This window comes from Prionailurus bengalensis, chromosome D4 (genome assembly GCF_016509475.1).
Source record: "Prionailurus bengalensis isolate Pbe53 chromosome D4, Fcat_Pben_1.1_paternal_pri, whole genome shotgun sequence".
Classification (NCBI taxonomy): domain Eukaryota; kingdom Metazoa; phylum Chordata; class Mammalia; order Carnivora; family Felidae; genus Prionailurus; species Prionailurus bengalensis.
In genome coordinates this window covers 10,538,753-10,560,416 of record NC_057359.1, presented here as the reverse complement: position 1 = coordinate 10,560,416, position 21,664 = coordinate 10,538,753, and the positions used below count along the sequence as shown (strand labels likewise).

The 21,664-nt window shown below is 48.4% G+C and overlaps 1 protein-coding gene across 3 annotated transcripts in view; it reads left to right on the top strand.

Annotated features, from left to right (window-relative positions):
- Positions 1 to 4,490, top strand: part of DOCK8 (dedicator of cytokinesis 8) — a 232,552-nt gene extending 228,062 nt beyond the window's left edge. For all 3 annotated transcript variants that reach the window (XM_043566150.1, XM_043566149.1, XM_043566151.1), the window contains 2 exons: positions 2,905 to 3,075; positions 3,389 to 4,490. In XM_043566150.1, the coding sequence (XP_043422085.1) occupies positions 2,905 to 3,075; positions 3,389 to 3,449 (232 nt within the window). In that variant the 3' untranslated portion in view covers positions 3,450 to 4,490. The remainder of the gene's footprint in view (positions 1 to 2,904; positions 3,076 to 3,388) is intronic.
- Positions 4,491 to 21,664: the final 17,174 nt, after the last annotated feature.

Sequence of the window (21,664 nt, the reverse complement as noted above, 5' to 3'; positions counted from 1 at the left end):
GGTCTTGAAGTCATCCTGAACCTGATTTTATGTTTCACATGGCGGTAGCTCGTGGAACAGTTACTCGAGAAGCAATAAAATAATAATAAGGGATGAGGCGGATTTCTCAGGATTCAAAGGTCACACACATCCCATTCCCACCGCTTCTGGAAACCTTGGACATGCCACCTCAGGCATCCTACAATTTGCCTCAGTTAATGGCAACCTTAAAAGCTAGGGGAATTGGGGCACCTGGGTGGCTCAGTCGGTTAAGCGTCCGACTTCGGCTCAGGTCATGATCTACGGTCCGTGGGTTCGAGCCCCACTTCGGGCTCTGTGCTGACAGCTCGGAGCCTGGAGCCTGTTTCGGATTCTGTGTCTCCCTCTTTCTCTGACCCTCCCCTGTCCATGCTCTCTCTCTCTCTCTGTCTCAAAAATAAATAAAGGTTAAAAAAAATAAAAAGCTAGGGGAAGATCCAGTTAAGGGAGTTCTTTTGGCTTGTGTCTGAGTTACCAAATCCTTCTGCCACAGGCTAATTCTAGGAGGAAGCGGTGATCATGGGTTTATTTTTGCTCAGGCCTGGTAGCCTTCCCCTGTCACTCAGCCACATTCTATCCTCTTTACCTTTGATGGTTATCCTGAACATGTGTTGAGTGGTCATACTGAGGGTTTGGGTAACAAGGTCCCCATGACTGAACCCAGGCCTGACACCGCTATGGGGAAAACAGTTTAAACCACACTGTTCGCCAGAATGCCATTATCTGAAGCAAAATGAAGAATTATTACTAATTTCTCAATGTCAGCTAGGTTTCAACCATTAGGTCGTCCTCCAAGGTCTGTTGATTTGTAAGTGTCCTTGGGTAGAACAATGTAGAATAAAAGGCAGGACTTTATCATGTTGACATAACATGATTTTCTTCTTCGGTGCGAAGCGTAAGCTGTGAGAGACCCCGGAAACACGAGGCTTGACTGTCTCCAAGTTAGATCAACACAACGCGTTTTGACGATTTTCTGTCTGATACTCTACGGTTTTACCACAGTGGAGTTGGGTGTGGGTCTTCTCTTGTCGAGGAGACGACTCATGTCCGTTTGCGATGCTGGAAAACTGTCAGCTGTCATCTCTTTATATTTTTAAGTTTATTTATTTTGAGGGAGAGAGAGAGGGGGGGAGAGAGAACTCTAGGCGGGCGCCTCACTCTCAGTGCAGGTTTTCACAAACACTGAGATCATGACCTGAGCTGAAACCAGGAACCGGACGCTTAACTGACTGAGCCACCCAGGCACCCCTTAACCAATGTTTTACATTTTTAATTCTTTTTTTTTTTTAATTGCTTCGGTGATTTCCTTAGATCTGTCGTATAGCTCCTGTGTTTTCCATTTGTATCTGGTACTTTTTTAACCTGTCCATTGTGACTTTGCTTTAGTAACTATATTTTTAACTTCTTTTTAATGTTATTTATTTCTGAGAGAGAGAGAAAGAGACAGCACGAGTAGGGGAGGGGCAGAGAGAGAGGGAGACAGAATCCAAAGCAGGTTCCAGGTTCCGAGCTGTCAGCACGGAGCCCGACGCTGGGCTCAAACTCACGAACCATGAGGTCGTGACCCGAGCCAAAGTCAGACACTTCACTGACTGAGCCACCCCGGTACCCCTAGTAACTATATTTTTATATCTAGAAGTTTCATCTGGTTCTTTTTTGAAATTTCCCTAATCTCTTCTTTCGTACTCTCCAATTTTTTTACTCATGAATTTTATGCATTTTATTACATCTCTGTATTCGCTTTGGTCTTTTCTATTGTTATGTCGTCTCAAATTCTTATTGGGTTATTTCTTCTGCTTGTTGCCTCTGTTGGTTCTCCCTCATGATGGGTTGGTTTCCTGATAATATGCTTTGTGACATTTAAAAAAATTTTTTTTAATGTTTATTTTTGAGAGAGACAGAAACAGAGCATGAGCAGGGGAGGGGCAGAGAGAGAGGGAGTCGTAGAATCCAAAGCAGGCTCCAAGCTCTGAGCTGTCAGCACAGAGCCTGACATGGCTCGAACCCACAAACTGTGAGATCATGACCTGAGCCAAAGTCGGATTAGCCAACTGAGCACCCTGCTTTGTGATGTTTTATTGTGAGCCCATCCCTTTGGCAAGGGTCACTCTTTGTACAGGTGGGTGGCCCATGAGCCCTGATTGAGAAAGGGTTTCTCTAGGAGCAACTTGACATTAATTTCCATTTGAGCCCTGTATCTGTCAGGAATCTTGGTTGGTTTTTTTTTTATTATTATTGTTTATTTATTTTTGAGAGAGAGAGAGAGAGAGAGAGACAGTGTGAGCGGGGGAGGGGCAGAGAGCGAGGGAGACACAAAATTTGAAGCAGGCTCCAGGCTCTGAGCTGTCAGCACAGAGACTGACACAGGGCTTGAACCCATGAACCATGAGATCATGCCGTGAGCTGAAGTCAGATGCCTAACCGAGTGAGCCCCCCAAGCGCCCCACACTTAGCATGTTCCATTCTGCAACGACCCTGGGTTTGAAACCTGGACCCACCCCTTCCTCACAGTGTTATCTTGGGCGAGTCACCTGATGTGGCTGAGCCTCAAAGACGACACAGAGCCACAGACTTTCCAGATTTGTTGGGGAAATTAACCAGATGATGTGTGGAAACCTCCTTGTATGGTGCCTGGCACCGAGCATCTCACAGCATCGAGATCGCCTGGGTCATCACTCTGTAGAGATTCTCATTCCTGAGATCTGATTCCTTAAATCTGAGTCCAGAAGTCTGAATTTGGAAAGGCTCCACAGGCCCCCCTGATAAGCTAGCAAGTTTTCACACTCTTGGAGGTACTGGAGGAACGTCAGATAGTAGCTAAGCACTTCACGCTCCTGTGAAGTAAAGCCTCATTCCCCTCTCTGCCCTGTTGTGTGTGTATCTCAGATGCGGTGAGGCCGTGGAGAAAAACAAACGTCTCATCACGGCAGACCAGAGGGAATATCAGCAGGAACTCAAAAAGAACTACAACAAGCTGAAAGAGAACCTCAGGCCAATGATCGAGCGGAAAATTCCAGAACTCTACAAGCCGATATTCAGAATTGAGAGTCCGAAGAGGTGAGTTCGGGGCAAGGAGGCCTCTTCCTGGGGGATAAAGGACAGTGATCAGGCCCGGCCACCAGGGCACGCTCTGGTGCATGGGGCATCGGAGCACTGGGAGTGTGCCTGGCTTAGAGAAGCCTCCAGAACCGATCTGTCCTGATTCCATCCTGCATCCTGAGTGCTTACCCCACTCCCTTCTCCTTGACCTCCCTGGGACCCCTTCCTGTGATTACCCCCTCCCTCTCTTTAAAAGGCTAAGGGATCTTTCTTACCTCTGTTTTGTTTGTTTTTTTTTTTCTCTCTCTCTCTCTGTCCTTTTTAATTTCAGAGACTCCTTCCACAGATCTAGTTTCAGGAAATGTGAAACCCAGTTGTCACAGGGCAGTTAAGAAAAGCTGTCTTCACGCTTAGAGACTGAGGCCCCCGTGACCCTGGCGAAGTGCTCGCTGGTACTGAAAACACGGGACATTTGCCGCGCAGGACCGACCGCAGGCTCCCTGACAGAGCCCTGGAAGCTTCAGGATCCGAGTGACCGTGGGGATTCCATCTAAATGGGGTCTGATTAGATTTTGGCCATACTGAGGGATCGGGATAGTGGAGGGTGGTTAATCAGAAGTGCCAGTGTATTTATCAAAGCACGGTTCTCCCAAAACTGTACAAAACAAGACCTACGTGGCATCTCCTGTTGGATGGTCGGTCACAGTCTACGGGAGAGATGACTTCTTCTGGCCATATTTGGATTTACAGGATAACCCCAAATCGCCCAGGGGAAAATGGAAAAACTGTCCACTGTCCTATTCAAAGTGAACTTCAGTCCTTCCCTGTTTGTGGGAAAGTAGGGTGAGCCGGCAGGTGGGCAAAACATAAACATGTTCAATAAATGTTCCAGGGGAGTCCTCACGCGAAATCTAAAAGTCATCATGGTTGGAAACGTGGGGGTAGATTAATTATTTGCGAACTCGTCACCTTTTTGGTCACAGCGGACTGATTGTGCAGTTATTTTTGCTGGATTGTTACTGTGTGTTAATTTAACAAGCGTGTCGAGAGGCGCACTGGACACAGTGAGTTAGGAGATCCACGGTACTCCGCGACATTGACTTGCATCGAAACAGTTCTCCTGCAAGACTCCGCCTTTTTTCTTAAGCTCCTTCTCGCTCACTCTTTCTCTGCTCCTGTCTGGGACCAAGTTTATTTTTATAAAAGGATAATATCTCTGCTTTCATTTCAGAAAATTGTGCTGTCCGTCAGCATATGTATGTATATCAGCTACAGAGTATATTCAACGTTGACTTCTTTTGACAAGGAAGGAGACAGATGGACGCTATTATTGTTTGAGAATTAAATGGTCTATTTTTCATGCAGCTGATGACCTTGACTGGTACTGAAAACGTAATAAGAATTGCAAGCAAAATGCTTCCCTTTGCAGCTCATGTTTTTGTTGTTGTTGTTTTGTTTTGTTTTAATTTTGACAACTCGTAACTCTTGGAAAGCATTGCAGAGAAGACGAAACATTTTTATGCCATCAGGCCTCTCAGACAGTACTATCCAGGGTCTCACTTCTTATGCCGTGTTTAATTTGGTATTCCTAAGAGAGAATGTAATTTGGATAACCCAGAACTTTTTAGTTTATACCATCAGGTATGTATGAACTTATATTCTGAAAGAGGTCTTTTTTATGATTATTATTATTACCAAAACTTTACTAGTTTAAGTGGCAAACTTTTTGTGTTTTAGGCATTTGGGGCAGAACTCTTTCTAAAGTAGATTATACACTTAATTGCTTTTAAATGAGTACATACGATATACGTTAATTCCATATGCTATTTAGCATCTTTTGTGGGGGAGGTCTGGATGAGACCAAGGTCAAATACATTGTCACTGTCCTCCAAAGCCCGCCAGCTTTAGTGAGGAAGAGCATCCACACGCATGTGGCCACAGTACGGAGCAGACTAGAACAGGCCCTACAGAATGTAACCTTTTAGGGGCACCTGGTGGCTCGGTTGGTTAAGCATCCGACTTTGGCTCAGGTCATGATCTCACGATTCGTGAGTTCGAGCCCCACATCAGGCTCCGTGCTGACAGCTCAGAGCCTGCTTCAGATCCTCTGTCCCTCTCTTTCTCTGCCCTTCCCATGCTCACGCTCTCTCAAAAAGAAACAAACGTTAGCAGTGCCTGGGTGGCTCAGTCAGTTGGGCATCCAACTTTGGCTCGGGTCACGATCTCACGGTTCGTGGGTTTGAGCCCTGCGTCCAGCTCTGTGCTGATGATGCAGAACCTACTTGGGATTCTCTTTCTCAAAATACATACAACTTTTAAAAATTATAAATAAATAAACATTAAAAAAAGAAGACTGTAACCTTTTAGGAGTGAGTCAAAGATTGGCCATCACTGTCAACATCTATTATATTTTGCCCTCAAACAAGTGTTCGCTGTGAAGTTATCTAGGCTTGTGTTATAACTCAAGAGCCCTAATAATCCTAACTGCCTAAGATATTCCTGATTAAATGTCCCCTGCATTTTCTTAGGCTCTCTGGTACCACAGTGGGTGCTGCTTAGTGACAGGTGCAGGGACTGGGTTAACTGCTGCATTCCTGTCCCCTAACCCAGTGCTGAACTCGAAGAAGGTACTTAGTAACTATTTGTTGAATGACAACAAACGAATGAGTCTGAGTAGCCTGGCTTCTAAGACAGCACTGCCCACTAGCAATGCAATACAGGCCACATAAATAATTTAAAATTTTCTAGTAGCCACATTAAAAATAATCATAAGAAGGGGTGCCTCGGTGGCTCTATCCAGCTCTTGATTTCAGCTCAGGTCATGATCTCTCCGTTCGTGAGATAGAGCCCCACACCGAGCTCTGCACTGACAGTGTGGAGACTGCTTGGGATTCTCTCTCCCCCTCTCTCTCCCTGTGCCCCATCCCCCACTCATGCTGCCTCTCTCTCTCTCCAAATAGATAAACATGAAAAAATTTTTAATCATAACAAGAGATAGGTGGAATTAATTTTAACAATACATTTTAGTTAACTCAATATATTTTAAAATGATCATTTCAACCTATAATCAACATACAAACTATTAATGGGGCATTTTACATTCTTTTTTCATACTAAGTCTTTAATATGTGTATGTAGTTTAATATGTATGTAGTTTACATGTATACATTTTCCATTTGATACAAGACCAGCCGCATTTCGGGTGCTCAATAGCCACATGCGGCTAGTGGTTACTGTATTGGACAGTGGAATCTAGAAGCTTCCAACTGTTAAAACTTGATGCTTCCGCTGTATGGGCCCTGAATGTAGTGGGGCTAGTGTCTGGAGAGAGAATGCCAGAATTCTGAGTGAGACCCCATGGGCTTCCCTACCGGTGAAGCTTGCAGAGTTGGGGCTATGGATTGGCCAACCTTGGTTTTGGTTCTCATAGTCTTTCTGAGTTAACCTTGACGCTTTACTCAGTTCCAGGTAGTTTAGCTGTTCTTTAGGTAACAGGTATAGATATAGTGGAGGCATTGCTGCACTTACATAGATAATAGCATAAACAAAGAACTTGGACGCTGGTCCTCTTAACCCTTAAATATAGGGTTAAGAAAAAAAAACATTTTAGGGACGCCTGGGTGGCTTAGTTGGTTGAGCGTCCGACTCTTGATTTCGCTCGGGTCACGATCCCAGGGTCGTGGGATCAAGCCTGGCATCAGACTCTGCCCTGAGCATGGAGCCTGCTTCAGATTCTCTCTGTCTTTTTCCCTCTGCCCCTCTCCCCCAGTCATGCTCTCTCTCTCTTTTCTAAAATAATAAAAAAAAAATTGATTGTACATTTAAGAATCATTTCTTCATAGGGGCCCCTGAGTGGCTCAGTCACTTGAACATCTGACTCTTGATTTTGACTCAGGTCATGATCTCAGGTTCGTGAGATCAAACCCCTGCATCAGGCTCGCACTGGCAGCGGGGAGCCTGCTTGGGATTCTCTCTCTCCCTCTCTCTCTCTCTCTCTGCCCCTCCCCCCACTCACACTCACACTCACACACGCTCTTTCTCTCAAAATAAAAGAAAGAAGCACTTTAAACATTCCTAAAAACAAAAAGGCCAAAAAGCATTCCTAAGAGTAAAGCAAATTAGGCCTTTTGTTTCTCTGAGAATTAGAGAAACCTGATATACCATCATAGCATCTTGACTTGACTTTGGAAAACCCTCAACGTAAGCTTACTGGAGGAATCTTCTGCTTAACTTCATGCCTCCTCTCCTTCCGCAAGGTCAAGGGTACAATTTGTCCCTACCTCTTGAGAATCTCCAGGAAGGGTCACCTGGCTGGCTCATCAGTGGAGCATGTCACTCTTGATCTCGGGGTTGTGGGTTTGAGCCCCACCCCTGCACCGGGTGTAGACATTGCTCAAAAAACAAAAATCTCCAGGAGAAGGAGACCTAGGCTGCACAGACCTGATTGGGATGCCACAGCACTCACCGTCTTCAGCCCCTTTATTCCATTCTGTAAGGAGTCCTTTCTGTGACAATAGATTTGTTTAAAAAGAATTTTGTTTGTTTAAAAAATTTTCAGAGCCGTCATTGATCATTGTGGTTGCAAGTTATCTTTTCAAAGACAGGGAGCCTTTGTTTTGCTTTGAATGTAGTTTAAATGCTTGCTATCTCAAATGTTGTAAAGCGGCTATCAAGTATCGTTTTGCGAAGAAAACAAAACACCCCAAAGGTTCTAACGCATTCAGGAATGCTGGGTATGTCCACGGTATCCCGTGTATCGTGTCACGAACTGAGAGCAGAGCTTCCCAATCTTTTTCGCCCCATGGGTTTAAAACATGTTATCCGTCGAGACGTAACAAATAGCCCGCCGACTTATTAGCTTTAGACAAAAATCAACCGTCTCTCACCCAGTTCCTGCGGATTTGCACCAAGTCACGATACTGGCCAGAGCCGAGGTTATCTGAAGGCTTGGCTGAAGGTGGAGATTTCTGTTCCCAGGTGGCTCATTCCTTGGAAAGTTCGTGCTGGTCGTGCATGGGATGCCTCCCTTCTCCTCCCTGCAGACCTCTCCCCAGACGGCAGAGTGGAGTGCCCTCATGCCACGGCTGCTGACTCCCCCTGCGGGGACCGATACAAAAGGCCTAAGGCGCGAGTGGCAAGGCCTTTTACGACCTGACCTCCGGAGTCGGACTCCCTCACGTCTGCCGTAGTCTGTTTGTTAAAAACAAGTCACCAGGTTCAGTCTCCATTCAGGGGGCGAGTGATTCGGCTGTACGTTGTGAATGAAGGGGTGTTAAAGAATTTTTTAACATCTTTTAAAATCACCACAATGGGGTATGTAAAAATTCCGCATTTGTGGCCTCACTGGGGTATATGGACCAAGTTACTTGCTGCTAGAGACTTCCAGCCCCAAAGCTCAGGCTTCCCCGAGTTCTTCCCAGGGGGCGAGGCAGCCAACCTCAAGTAATCTCTATAACCCAGCTCCTGGGTGCACTACGGCACACGACTTGGGAAACCCTGGCCTAAAAGTAGTTCTCAGTTGGCAATCTTTGCAAGGGATAGAAAACCAATCTCAAGTCAGTGTTTTCAAAGGGGGTAGGCGAGTTTGTTGGCTCATGTACCGGGCCAACCCAGAGGTCCTGTTGGTTCAGACCCAGCTTGATTCGGGACCCACAGAGCATGTCCTGGGTCCATCTTTCATCTCTCCTTCCTCTTGGTTGGCCCCATTCTCAGGCTTTCAGTAGTGGCCCCTGGAAATTCCAGCTCATCCCTCGGGACGGCAGCCCTCAGGTGGTCCTGAACCTCAAGATCTGGTCTGTTCCAGAATTTTCAAGGGAATCTTTCAGGTTCATTCTAATCAGAGTGGCGTATGCTAACCAAGGCTCTCCCCTCACGCTAGAAACGGGGTCGTATCAACTCAAACCACATGGCTAGATAAAGACTAGTAGCTCCTCAGGGAACTGGGCAGAAAAGAGAAAGGAAGTAAAGCCAACCATGGGGGCTCGCTACCAAACACTTTACCTTAAAGCATTCAGAAGGGGCACCTGCGTGGCTCAGTCGGTTGAGCGTCCGACTCTTGGTTTCAGCTCAGGTCATGATCCCAGGGTCTTGGGATCGAGCCTCGCATCGGGCTCCATGCTGAGCATGGAGACTGCTTAAGATTCTCTCTCTCTGCCTCTGCCCCTCTCCACCCACGCCCCTTTCTAAAATAAAAAAATAAATAAAATAAAAATGTTTTAAAGCATCCAGAAGAGGGAATTTGTGTGGAGATCAGGATGATGGTTTCTTTCATATCCTGTTCATAACCACTGACCTGGCAGGACCATCCCCAGGAGGGGAGATGAAGGGGTCAGGCAGCAGAAGAAAGAGGACCGAGGGCTTATCATATCCTGAAGAAAAGTGGGGTCCGGGATAAATGGGAGTGGGCCATTTCGCCCTACCAGTCATTCAGCCTCTGGCCCATCTTGCCAAAAATGGCGCACCTGATCGGGAGTCAGAACCCCAGGCAGAGAACTCCTGGGGGCAGCACAGCGTAGCAGCCTAGCTTGGAAACTATGCGGAGAGCTGTCTGTGTTCCTGACCCCACGGCCTGGGGCTGCAGCCCGTGGGGGGCCGGGGGGGGGTGCACTGCTCTCTCTGGAATGACGCTGCTGAGTCCAACCCAGTTCCTGGTCTGACAGCGATCTTTGTGGCATTAGCCTGGCAGCGTTCACCTTTGCTGGTGTCCTCACCGCTGGAAGATAGCAATGACCAGCCGCAAGGACGAGGCGGTGATTTTGCAGGTGGGGTAGCTCCAAAGGATACAGCTGAGAAATCAGCTTCTTGTGCCTCATTGGTGCTTCTATGCAGTGGGAGAACGTGATGTGGATGAACACACTGTGCTGATAACAAATCCTGTTACCACCAGGATGGTCGGTGTTATTAGTGAGATGATTAATAATCATAATGGGGCAGCTGGGTGGCTCAGTTGGTTGAAAGTCCAACTTCTTACTTAGGTCATGATCTCATGGTTCATCAGTTTGAGCCCCACATCAGGCTCACTGCTGACAACACGGAGCCCACTTGGGATCCTTTGCTCTCTCTCTCTCTGCCCCTCCCCCCATTGTGCTCACTCGCTCTCTCTCAAAAAATAAAATAAAAATAGGGGCGCCTGGGTGGCGCAGTCGGTTAAGCGTCCGACTTCAGCCAGGTCACGATCTCGCGGTCCGTGGGTTCGAGCCCCGCGTCAGGCTCTGGGCTGATGGCTCAGAGCCTGGAGCCTGTTTCTGATTCTCTGTCTCCCTCTCTCTCTGCCCCTCCCCCATTCATGCTCTGTCTCTCTCTGTCCCAAAAATAAATAAACGTTGAAAAAAAAATAAAATTAAAAAAAGAAATAAAATAATAACAATAAGACCACGGAACTGCCAAAAGTCTCTGGGCCAAGGATCAGAAGTCCTGGCTTTTTACTCCTCCACTTTGTAAACCTGCAACTCTGGCCAAGTCACTACACCTCTCTGAGCTTCCGGGTTTTCCTAACTGTAGAACAGGGTAAGAGTTGCTCTGTCTTCTTCGACCTGCTGAGGAAACTCAGTGAGATAATTAACGCATGGGACCCGTTCTGGATACTCAGAAGGGCTGCCCCCAGTATTAGGAGGCACTATTCACCAGGACTGCTCCAGAAGGGTGAGCCAGCCCCCCGCTCCCCAACGGGCTGCAACCACCGCGGGCAGCAGTCGTGAAAAGCAGGCCAAAGGTGCAGGCAGGACAGGGCCCTGACCTACCAGAAAATAAACGCCTGGTCTATTCAACTTGAAGTGCCAGTTTATGTCGTTTGGCAAAGGCCAACAGCCAGGGCCTTCAGGGCAGAAGAAAGAAAGCGTATCAGTGGAACGAGAGGGTACACAGTGGCGCCTGGAAACCCGATCCGATCTGGCTTCCCTCCCTCTTCAAGGGCACGTTTGGAGCGCATTCCTCTGGAAGGTAAATACACGGATGCCGGATGCCGTCAGCCCACCTGTGCCCCCCACCGCCCCCAGCCCATAGGCGCTCCCTGGGGGTATCAAAGCACACCCACTCCCACTTGGATCAGAGCTACCGAGGGGCAAGTTTCCACCCCCATCCCCCAACCCCACAGCACTAAGCGACAAAGAGGGGACAGAGCACCCATGCTGGTCCCGCAATAACCAAGCTGACGTTGCTGGTTCAGAAGCCCGGGGTTCCTCTGCGGCCCCGCCCGCCCCACTACATCCGCTCCAACTCTGCAGCCCGGCTTCCGAAGTCTCTAGACGCAGCGTAAGCCAAAAGTCTCTTAAAAGGCCTGCGTGGGGCCCAGCAACTGGTTAAGAAACGCGATGGCCCTAAACCACCGAGAATTGAGGCCGGCCGTGTAAATGGGGCTTAGAGAAGTTGAGCTAGCGCCCCCGCCCCCTCCCGGGGTGTTGGTGGGCAGGCGCAGGAGGCGTTCTTTGGCTGCGAGGGCGGAAAACTGTTCCAGCCTGTCTCACAGACAGGAGCTGGCGCTGAGACAGGGAGGTGCTGTGCAGCATGAACGGAGGGGGGGACTCGGGGAGGCTCCACGGTCTCCTTTCTCAGGAGCTGTGAAGCTGCAGGCAAAGGAGTCCAGGTGGGAGTCGAGTAAGGTAAATACCAGGAGCAATGGACTTGGTCCTCAAACCTTCCTGGGCGCCCTCCGGGTAGAGGCAGCCGGAAGGTGCGGCTCAACACGCATTCAGAAGGAAAGGGTCAATGAAAGTTGGGGGGGGTGGCGTTGTCCAGTGAAGTCTCCTGAACAGAATCTCCACAAGCACCTGCCTGGACTCTGATTCTCTTGGCAAATCCACAGCGTTGAGAGGCAAGTGGGATGGCCAGTAAGACCCAGTCCCTGCCCCAAGAGACTCCTGTGGACACACACGTGTGCACACGCCTCTAGTCCAAGTCTGAACGTGTCCCCACCCTCGGCTCCACCTGACCTCCAACTGGAACCTTGCCACGGGCTCTTCCCCCCACTCCGCACTTGCTTCTTGGAACCTTCTTCCCTTTCCCACCCACCCCTCGCTGACCTCTCTGGTTCTAGTTTTATCTGGGTTCAAGACTGTCCCCTCCACTTGTTTGGAAGGTCCAAGAGGCCGGGAGCTATCCCTCTTTTTGACAGTGAAGAGATTGAAGACGGAGAAACTCTTGTCCAAGTAGACACTAGTTGCCCTGGGTAGTTAAGACACAGTCCTGTTCACGGTTCACATGGTGATTCTTGTCATGGAAACTAGACGCCAGAGAAATTACATCCTCCTTCAACTAAACAATACCAAGTTTACCATTTTACAAAGAGCTGGTCAAAGTCATGTTAATAGACGACATAGCATTTCTTCAATAAGTTAGACTGTTGTTGCCAGGAGATATTAAAGCTCACTTGGGGTCACCTGGGTGGCTCAGTCGGTTAGGCGTCCGACTCTTGATTTCAGCTCAGGCCATGATCCTGCGGTTCGTGGGATCAAGCCCCATGTTCAGCTCTGGACTGACAGCACAGAGCCTGCTTGGGATTTTCTCTCTCTCCCTCTCTTTCTCCACCCCTCCCCGACTTGTGCTCTCTCTCTCAAAAATAAGTAAATAAGCATTTTTTTTAAGCTGTGAAGAATTTCAAGATGGTGGCAATGGAGCATTAAAGCAAGCAGGGGCCCCTCTGGGTGCGGGATCCTGTGCACATATTGCGCACCTGTGAAGCTGGCCCCGCTGGCCACCCTCGTGGAGGGGCCTCATGGAAAGACAGAGATCCCTGGCTGGGTCCTCCTGTTCCAGCCATCCCGTACAAGGCGCCTGACCCAGGAGGGAAGCCATCTTGGATTTCCAGCCCCAGTTGAGCCTCCTGAGGGGAGGTATGAGTGCCCAAGGGACTCCAGGTAACACCAGCAGAAGGACCATTCTGCTGAGCCCAACCCAGATGGCACAACTGTGAGCAGACACATATTGTTATTCAAGTAAAGCTCCCTAAAGCTCTCGTGGAGGATGGCATAGTCCCAAGGACCCCTCACTCGGGATGGTTTGTTACAGAGCCGTTGGTAACTGAAACAGGAGGAAAGAGAATTCACAACTACAGGGCACCTGCTTTGTGTGGTGTCCACGCACCTGATCTACACAACAACCTGGCTGTGATTCCTGTTCACAGGAGAGGCTCCTGCAGTTCCGTGGGTGAGGGATTGCCCCCCGCCCTATTCCACAGTCAGTACTGACTGAGAGGCAAAATTGGAATCTGAGCCTGACTCCAAGACCCATATAACGTCCCTACAATGAAACAAAGAAAGATCCAGGGAAGGTACGTGGACCTTGGAGCCTGTTGGGTAGGCATCTGTTTCAGTGTTCCTTATGTTTTCTCACAAATCCCAGAGCTGAAATGTCAGACAGGGAAGTGATCACCACATGAAATACCATGATGGGGCACCGTCAGCTCCCAGCTTTCTCATCTTCTGCCATAATTCCTATGCTCCTGGAAGGATCCTACAATGAGACTTGCTCTGGTTTTCTGATAGCGATAATACTAAGAAAATGGCAGTTGATTGGCGAGGGTTAGTCACCACTGATTTATGTGGGTATTTTTTCCCACAAACCTCAGGCACCTGTGGCCAACTGGGAATGATCTGGGAATGTGTCCAGGCAATGATCTTGCACCCAGAAGGAGCAAGAATGAACTTCAACATTAGTTTAAGCCAGAGTTAATTAAGAGGCAGAAACAGCTGTCCCTAGGTGATGGCACCTAACAAAAAAAGACTTTCTATTTATGTTATTTGCGGTGTTGAATTTTCTTTACTGAGCCTTCTTGAGTGTCATCAAGGGGTGAGTGAGTGTGTCGGCAGGTGCCTGTCTGTCTGACTGTCTGCTTGTGGGTGGTGAACTCATCATGCTAGGTCAGCCATGAGATCAAGGTTGAATGCTAAGTCAGCCTTAAGCAAAATAGTGGCATTCCCTAGCACAGAAGAGGTGCTGGGCAGGAAAGCAGTGTGGACCGGTGTTAGCACAGATCAGGAATTAAAGATCCTGAGGTTTGGTGGCTAGTTCTGCCTCTTATCGTCAGTCATGGCAATGGGCTGAAGGTCCGTGTTCCTCCCCAAATTCATTTGTTGAATCCTGACCTCCGGTGTGATGGTATTTGGAGGTGGGGCCTTGAAGAGGCAATTAGGTCATTAGGATGGAACCCTCATGAATGAGATTAGTGTCCTTATAAAAGGAACCCCGGGGAGCTCTCACCCTCTCCATGTGAGGAGACACCAAGAAGTAGGCCATCTGCAACCTGGAAGAGAGACCTCACCCCACACTGAGTCTATCGGTACCTTGGTCTCAGACTTCCAGCTTCCAAACTGTGAGAATAAGTCTGTGGCCCTTGGGTATAGCAGCCCCGGGGGGCCCGAGATGGTGATATTGGGCTAATTGATGAACTTTGTAAGCTCCCGTTTCTTACTTATCTGTCAAATGAGATGTATAAAGACTAAATGAGATGTAGCACGTTCAATAAGGTCCCAGGCCTCAGAAGAAGGCTTCATAAATGTCAGCTCTTGTTTTCTCTGATGAGCGAAAGAAGAAAAAACATCTGTTCTTTGACTCCCCTGCCATTTCCCCGTTGTCCTTTCTCTGAAAAGTATGTCGTTTCCATCTTTTCTCCCCTCATCTGGTACCCATCCCTCTCTCTCTCTCTCTCTCTGTCCCCTCGTTCCTTCACCTTCTTCTCCTGAATTGGGGTTGAGGGTCGGGGAGGACTGCGGAGGACCAAGGACAGAGAGGCATTGGTGTCAGGGTGACGGTGCAGTTTACTGGGGCTATTTAGATTTTTCTGCCTCTGAGGTTATTTTTCCAGGACTCCTAACATTAGGCAAAACCTCAGCAATCATCTGATGATGTCCAAAGCCCCTCACTTATGGGCAAGGAAACTAACCCATGGAGAGGAGCTTTAATGGCTTCCACACAGTGTTGGCTATACCTGGGCAAGAACCAAGGCCTCCTGGATTCCCACCCAAAAGAAAAGGGGAGGGCCAACGCCACGTTTCCACCTCAACCAGGATGTCCAAACTTCCCAAAGCATCTCACCTCCTTCCTTGCTCAGCTATGGTAATATCAAATCGTACCAAGATTTTGGCCATGAGGGACTCTCATCTATGGACCCAGATGCTCCTCTCCTGGGACACCAATAGAAATACTATTTTTTTAATGTTTATTTATTTTTGAGAGAGAAACAGAGTGTGAGAGGGGGAGGGGCAGAGAGAGAGAGGGAGACACAGGGTCTGAAGCAGGCTCCAGGCTCTGAGCTGTCAACGCAGAGCCTGAGGCAGGGCTCGAACCCATGAACCATAAGATTGTGACCTGAGCCGAAGTCAGATGCTTCAGTGACCGAGCCACCCAGGTGCCCCCAAATCCCATTTTTTTAATGTTTGTTTTTATTTATTTTGAGAGAGAGAGGGAGCACACGTATATATGAGCAGGCAGAGGGCCTGAGAGAGAGGGAGAGAAAAATCTCCAGCAGGATCCATAATGTCAGCACAGAGCCCAACACAAGCCTCACTTCCACAACTGTGAGATTATGACCTGAGCCCAAATCAAGAGTCAGGTGCTTAATCGAGTGAGCCACCCAGGTGCCCCTAGAAATACTATTAATAAATAACCATTGCCTTTTTTTTGAGACCTTACTATTTTCTAAGCAGTGTGTTAAGCACCAACTTACTTGATTTTTTTTTCTTTTCTTTGTGTTAAAAATTTTACATTTGCAGCCTAGGAATAAGTGTCCAACTTCTGAGCCAAAATGAGCAAAAACAAAAAACAGGGTACAAATGTGTTCTCTAAATTTGTTTTTCCCCCCAAATTAGCTCTGTTATGTTGCACGAGCCACCTTTTCTGAGCCCCCTTTCTCTTCTGCTCCATGGGGAGGGAAACATCTGCAGGGTTCCCATAAAGTTTAAAAGTACATTTGGGGCACCTGGGTGGCTCAGTCAGTTGAGCCTCCGACTTCGGCTCGGGTCATGATCTCACGGTCTGTGGGTTCGAGCCCCGCGTCGGACTCTGTGCTGACAGCTTGGAGCCTGGAGCCTGCTTCGGATTCTGTGTCTCCTTCTCTCTCTGACCCTCCCCCGTTCATGCTCTGTCTCTCTCTGTCTCAAAAATACATAAACATTTTTTTAAAAAGTACATTTGTCTGACATCAAGTATTCAATAAATAAGGACTATTATCATTACTCCATTTAAAATTTCAGAATATAGGGGCGCCTGGGTGGCGCAGTCGGTTAAGCGTCCGACTTCAGCCAGGTCACGATCTCGCGGTCCGTGAGTTCGAGCCCCGCGTCAGGCTCTGGGATGATGGCTCAGAGCCTGGAGCCTGTTTCCGATTCTGTGTCTCCCTCTCTCTCTGCCCCTCCCCCATTCATGCTCTGTCTCTCTCTGTCCCAAAAATAAATAAACGTTGAAAAAAATATATATTAAAAAAAATTAAAAAAAATAAAAAAAATAAATTTCAGAATATAAAGAATAATATATTTAAAATATACTATCCTAATCACATCTTTCGGACTGTCCTTACGTTTTTCATTTTCTAACCTGTCATCCAAACTCCCTGACAACCCCTGGCCAAATTGCAAAATAGGAATTTAATGGGGTAATACTGGGATTGCTCATTGAACTGCAAAACCCAGGCAGGCTTGGGGACCTAAGAGTTCTCCACTACTAATTCTCCTTCCAGACTCCACGTGATGGGAGCATGCCCCCTGCAAATGTGAGGGTCAGTCATAGACCTCTCCAGCAAAAAGGAAGACAAAATCTTTTCAACAGAAAACTCTAAGGGAAAGCCTCCGCTTGATTAGATCATGTGTCCATCCTGGACCAATCACTGTGTTGAAAACCAAGGGTCACAGTGGCCCTTTCTGAGTTGATTTTCTACTTTCATGGGGAAAGAGGGAGAATGGAATTTGTTAGTAGAAGAAAGGTAATATCGGGGCGCCTGGGTGGCTCAGTCAGTTAAGCGCCTGACTCTTGATTTTAGCTTAGGTCCTGATCTCACAGTTTGTGAGTTTGAACCCCGAATCAGGCTTCATGCTGACAGGGCAGAGCCTGCTTGGGATTCTCTCCCTCCTTCTCTGTCTATCCCTCCCTCACTCATGTGCATGCTCTCTCTCTCAAAATAAATAAACTTAGATAAAAAGAAGGGTAATATCTACAACACATAATTGATTTAAGCAGCCTATGTAACGTATAGACTATAATAATTTTGCTGCTTGAATTTATATGCATGGAGACCTCCTCTCCTTTGGAATTTTTTACTTGCCGGAGAAAAGAATTCATGTCCCTTGAATTACCTCTGTTCTGGGAGCTTAACAAGAGTAGGTACATTTCCATTAGCCACATTTTCCAAATGGGCAAGGAAAGGCTAAAGGAGTTAGAAGGCTCACTTAAGGTGGTTCAGCTACTAAGTGACACTGACTTGAGAACTTCATCTTGATTAAGATCAGCGGATCGATACAAATTGCAAAGAACGGTGCTTTCTAGAAGTATACAAGGAAGCTACATAGGACAAAAACATATTAGATTTCGTGGGGACTACATCTGAGGGAGAAACGAAAAATCCAAATGGTCTCCTATTTCCCCGCTACAGCAGCACCTTTCTTCCCAGACCAACAGCCTGGGGTCTTCCTGACCTTTGGCTCTCCCTCAGGGAAGTTCATGACAACATTGTTTTGAGAGGCCAACACTGTATCCACCTGTCTCTACTTGCAAGAAAATAACCGGGTTTCCACTAAGTGCAATGGGTGTTGGCAGTGATTTATTATATACTCAGTCCTCCAGATGGCCCTTCACATGGAAATTATTTTTCCTGAAAACAGAAAAATATGGAATTCCCCCCCCCACCCCCCGCTCATCAGGTTATAACAGGTCTGCAATCCATTCTGTCAAAACTTTGACAGAGCTCCCTTAAGACAGGGAGAAACACAAGAAAACACATTCCATCTGGTAAATTATTGCTGGTGTTGCATTCCTGGGCATTCAGGCACGAGCTAACTTCTGTACAGCACAAAGCTGTGGAAGTGTCTAGACCGAAAGGGGCAATATGAGATACGATCTACTTAGCTCTATCCTATCCTCAAATCGCAGCCTTCTGGGGGTGCTGGTGCAGCCTACACTCTCAGCTCACCCCCTTTTAGACAGACATGAAAGTATTCCATGATGCCCGAGAAAGTTCAGTCTCGAGAACAAAAGGTTGGATGGATGCATGGGGCCAATATTCCACAAGCGTGAAGAGGGGCGTTGGCCAAGGTCATTTTCAGGTGACGGCTGTTGCAGAGCAAAGTCAAATGTGGTTCCGAGTTTCCCGTCTTCTTCCCAAAGAGCAGGTGGGAAAACGTATCTGAAAGCTGCCTCCGTCTTGTGATGGAATGCCTGGGAACAGGAAAAGCATTCCGCAGGAAGCAGACAGCTACGGAAAGGATTTAAAGTTCAGCGGTTAGAACGCAGCGCACGAATTTCGGCTGGAGAATCTCTGCTATAAATACTATGTATGAAAAGCATGCACTTCCCCAGAAGCTCCCTGCCTCTGGAAGATCAGCAGGAGAGCCATCTGTCAGAGGTTTTGGGGGGGAGGGGGAGGGGGATGATCCAAGAATTTGGGGAACGGGGCTCCAATCAGAGCTCATAGGCGCAAATGAGTTTTAGGGGTCGGGCGGTTAAATTGTCTGAAACGTTAAGGCATCAGGAGACGGATGGAACAGCAGATGATCGGACGGCCCTACCTAAAGGCACTCAAACTCAGTATTATGAAACAAAACAAAACAAAACAAAACATTGGCTTGGCCACATAAAACACCTCTGCAAGACTTGGAGGTGGATGGAGAGGACCATTTGTCCCTCCTGGACTACAAGACGTTTAAGCTGTCTTTGACCTCTTGGTTGTGTGATGCTCTATGTGGAAATAATGCATTTTGCCCACGGAGAGTCAAGCATCTGGGTTAACCTTCACTAGGAGAAGGTGGGCTGCTTCCAAGCAGCCTCCAAGTGGCCTCCACCCTCTCAGAACTCAAAAATACCTTTAAACTAGGTAAGCTCATGCAGCGGCAATGACAGGGCCAGGGCAATGACAGGGCCAGGTAGAACTGCACAAAGGCCAGCAGCCACTCAGAGGAAACCGGGCTAACTTCAACATCGATTGGGCCACAATGAGCCACAGAATGAGCAAGGTTTGATGTGGGTTTCCAAGAATCAACATCACTGAGCTAAATGGAGAGCAGAGTTGTCGGGTGGTGAGAATAGTACCCAAAAAATGACCAAAAGAAGGGGGAGCGGTGGGTAGACCGAGGTCCTTGGATCCTGGTGAGAGACCTCTGAACTCTTCCCCAGACCCTGAAACTGGCTTCCCGTCACCCATTCTGCTTTGACCCCGAGTCCTGCTTCCCGCCCCCCCCCCCGCCCGCCCCCTCTCCAACCTCTCCCTCGCTGGGGACTGAAGGCTTTCGCTGGGGCCCCAGTTCCCCTTGCTGGGCCCCACCGGCTGCGGTGGGAGCCTTACCGCCCTCCTCCCTTGCTGCACACCCCCACCCCCCCCATCCCACCTCCAGAACAGGGCCGCCTGACGCTGAACCTCCGAGGCAAATGAATTCAATTTTCAAGTTGAGAGGGTAATTCTAAAAAACTTGATGATCAGAAGTGAGGCGGCAGAAAGCCTTTTCAGAATTTGAATTGATCTTTGAAACTCCTTGGTATTTGCAGCAGGCGCTTGGAGGTGTCCTAATTGCCGTCAGTTACTAACAGTGGCTAATCGCTCAGGAAGCGTAAAAATCTGTGCTGAGCTCGACACGTGCATCCCTCACTTGTCTCCTCACAGCCTCTAAGGTGGGATCCATCATTATCCTCCTCGTAGTGATGGGTAAACTCGGGCCCAAGGTCACGCCATCAAGGAGGGCACAGATTCAAATGCAAGGCGTCTGTCTCCAGAAACGGACCGGAGCCGTTAAGCATCACACAACACTATTTCCTGCCGGTTTTCCATTCCTGTGGATGTGGAACACACACGCCGTCGCCCAGGGGCCTCTGCTGGCCCAGCTTTAGATGCGAGCACCCCTCGCTCCCCAAACAGAGCACCTGCTTTTCTAAGGTGTAAAATTCTCACCCCATTAGATCACCTGGGGCGCTTAAAAAGCAACCACCGCTGATGCCCCTGCCCCTAGGGATTCAGGTTTAACTGGTTTGGGTTTGAATCAGACACTGGTGTCCTAGAAGAATTCCCCCACCATGACCCCGGTGTGCAGGAAGGCTTGAGAAAGCCAGGCAATGAATAGTGGCTTGGGACTGTTTTCTGTGACCATGGGCCATTTATGGTACCCGTGTGGGCCTCAGTTTCCTGGCCTGTAAAATGGAAATGACAGAAGGGTGGCCTTTACGGGGCTGATCTGAGGATTAGGTCAGATGGAAGAATTGGTATGCAATGATGGTTAGGTCCCCGGTCCTACCCCTGAAAGTCTCGTTGATCCATCATGGGACTGAAGTTGGTAGTTTCTCGTGCAAATAAATACACCATTGCTTGCAGAGACAACGCATTCTCCCCGCTTTTCACTCATCCCCCCTGGGAAGAGGGGCCTGGGCAGGCATTCCTGGCATCTTGTGAGCTCTTTCAGAGAGGTAATGGCGCATGCCTTTCAGACTCAGGCAGCTCTCATACGGGTGTGCAGTCACTGGGGCGATTCTCTAAGGGTGCTGAAATCAGGAGTGAATTGGAAAGAAATGCACCGTGTAGGGCCCTCGGGTGAATTAAAAACAACAGCTACTCCTAATAATATGGTGCTGGCCAAAGAGATCCATCTGTGTGCATACGGAGCAGGTGGAGGGGGGTCTCTTTGCTGCCCCCAGGCTACCCTTCAGCTTTGCACAGGCAGGCCCCTCACCGCTTCTGCACAGATAGCAGAGAGAAGCCACCGCCCTCCCATCAGGAGCCAAGGGTTTCGGGGACACAGGGGGCGAGAGAGTAAAGGGGCCTGCAGACCACACCCCAGACTGGTTAGAGGCAGACAGGCAGCTGGTGGTTAAAAATTCCTGCCTTGCAGACAACGCCCACTCCGAGCCCCGCTCTGCTTCAGATTAGCCAGCCTGCCTCAATTCAGTCCTCTGAGCCAGCTTCCTCCTAGTAGAAAACGTGGACGAGATTATCCACCCTGTGAGGATGTGGTGAGGATGAAAGGAACAGTGGATGCAGAGGGCTCAGCACCGAGCCCCCACTCAGCAGTCCGGATCTGGTCGCTTTTGTTTGATTTGCTCTTCTTCCGCGCAAAGTAGGAGCCTCAAACAGCACCTCTCCTGTGCCCTGGAAAACCAGTTCAACTGAAGGTTCACCGTTCATTCCAATCTATTACCTCATCCGTCCTTTGGACCAACGGTCACGAGCACTGAGAATCAAGTTTGAAAGAGATAGTGACAGGTGAGATAAAGAGTGTTAATGACAAAAAAAAAAAAAAAAACCACAAAGGTGCAGGATTTGTTTCTGGTTCACTGTCAGGGAGCACGGGGTTGATGGCTTGCAGAGTGGGGCACAGGTTGGTGACAAAGGACTCCTCTCATATCTCTGGTCTGTGATGGGCCCCAGCGAGGGCTATGTAGCCACCAAGCTCAGCCGACACAGCAGAAGAGAACGTTGTGCTTGAGC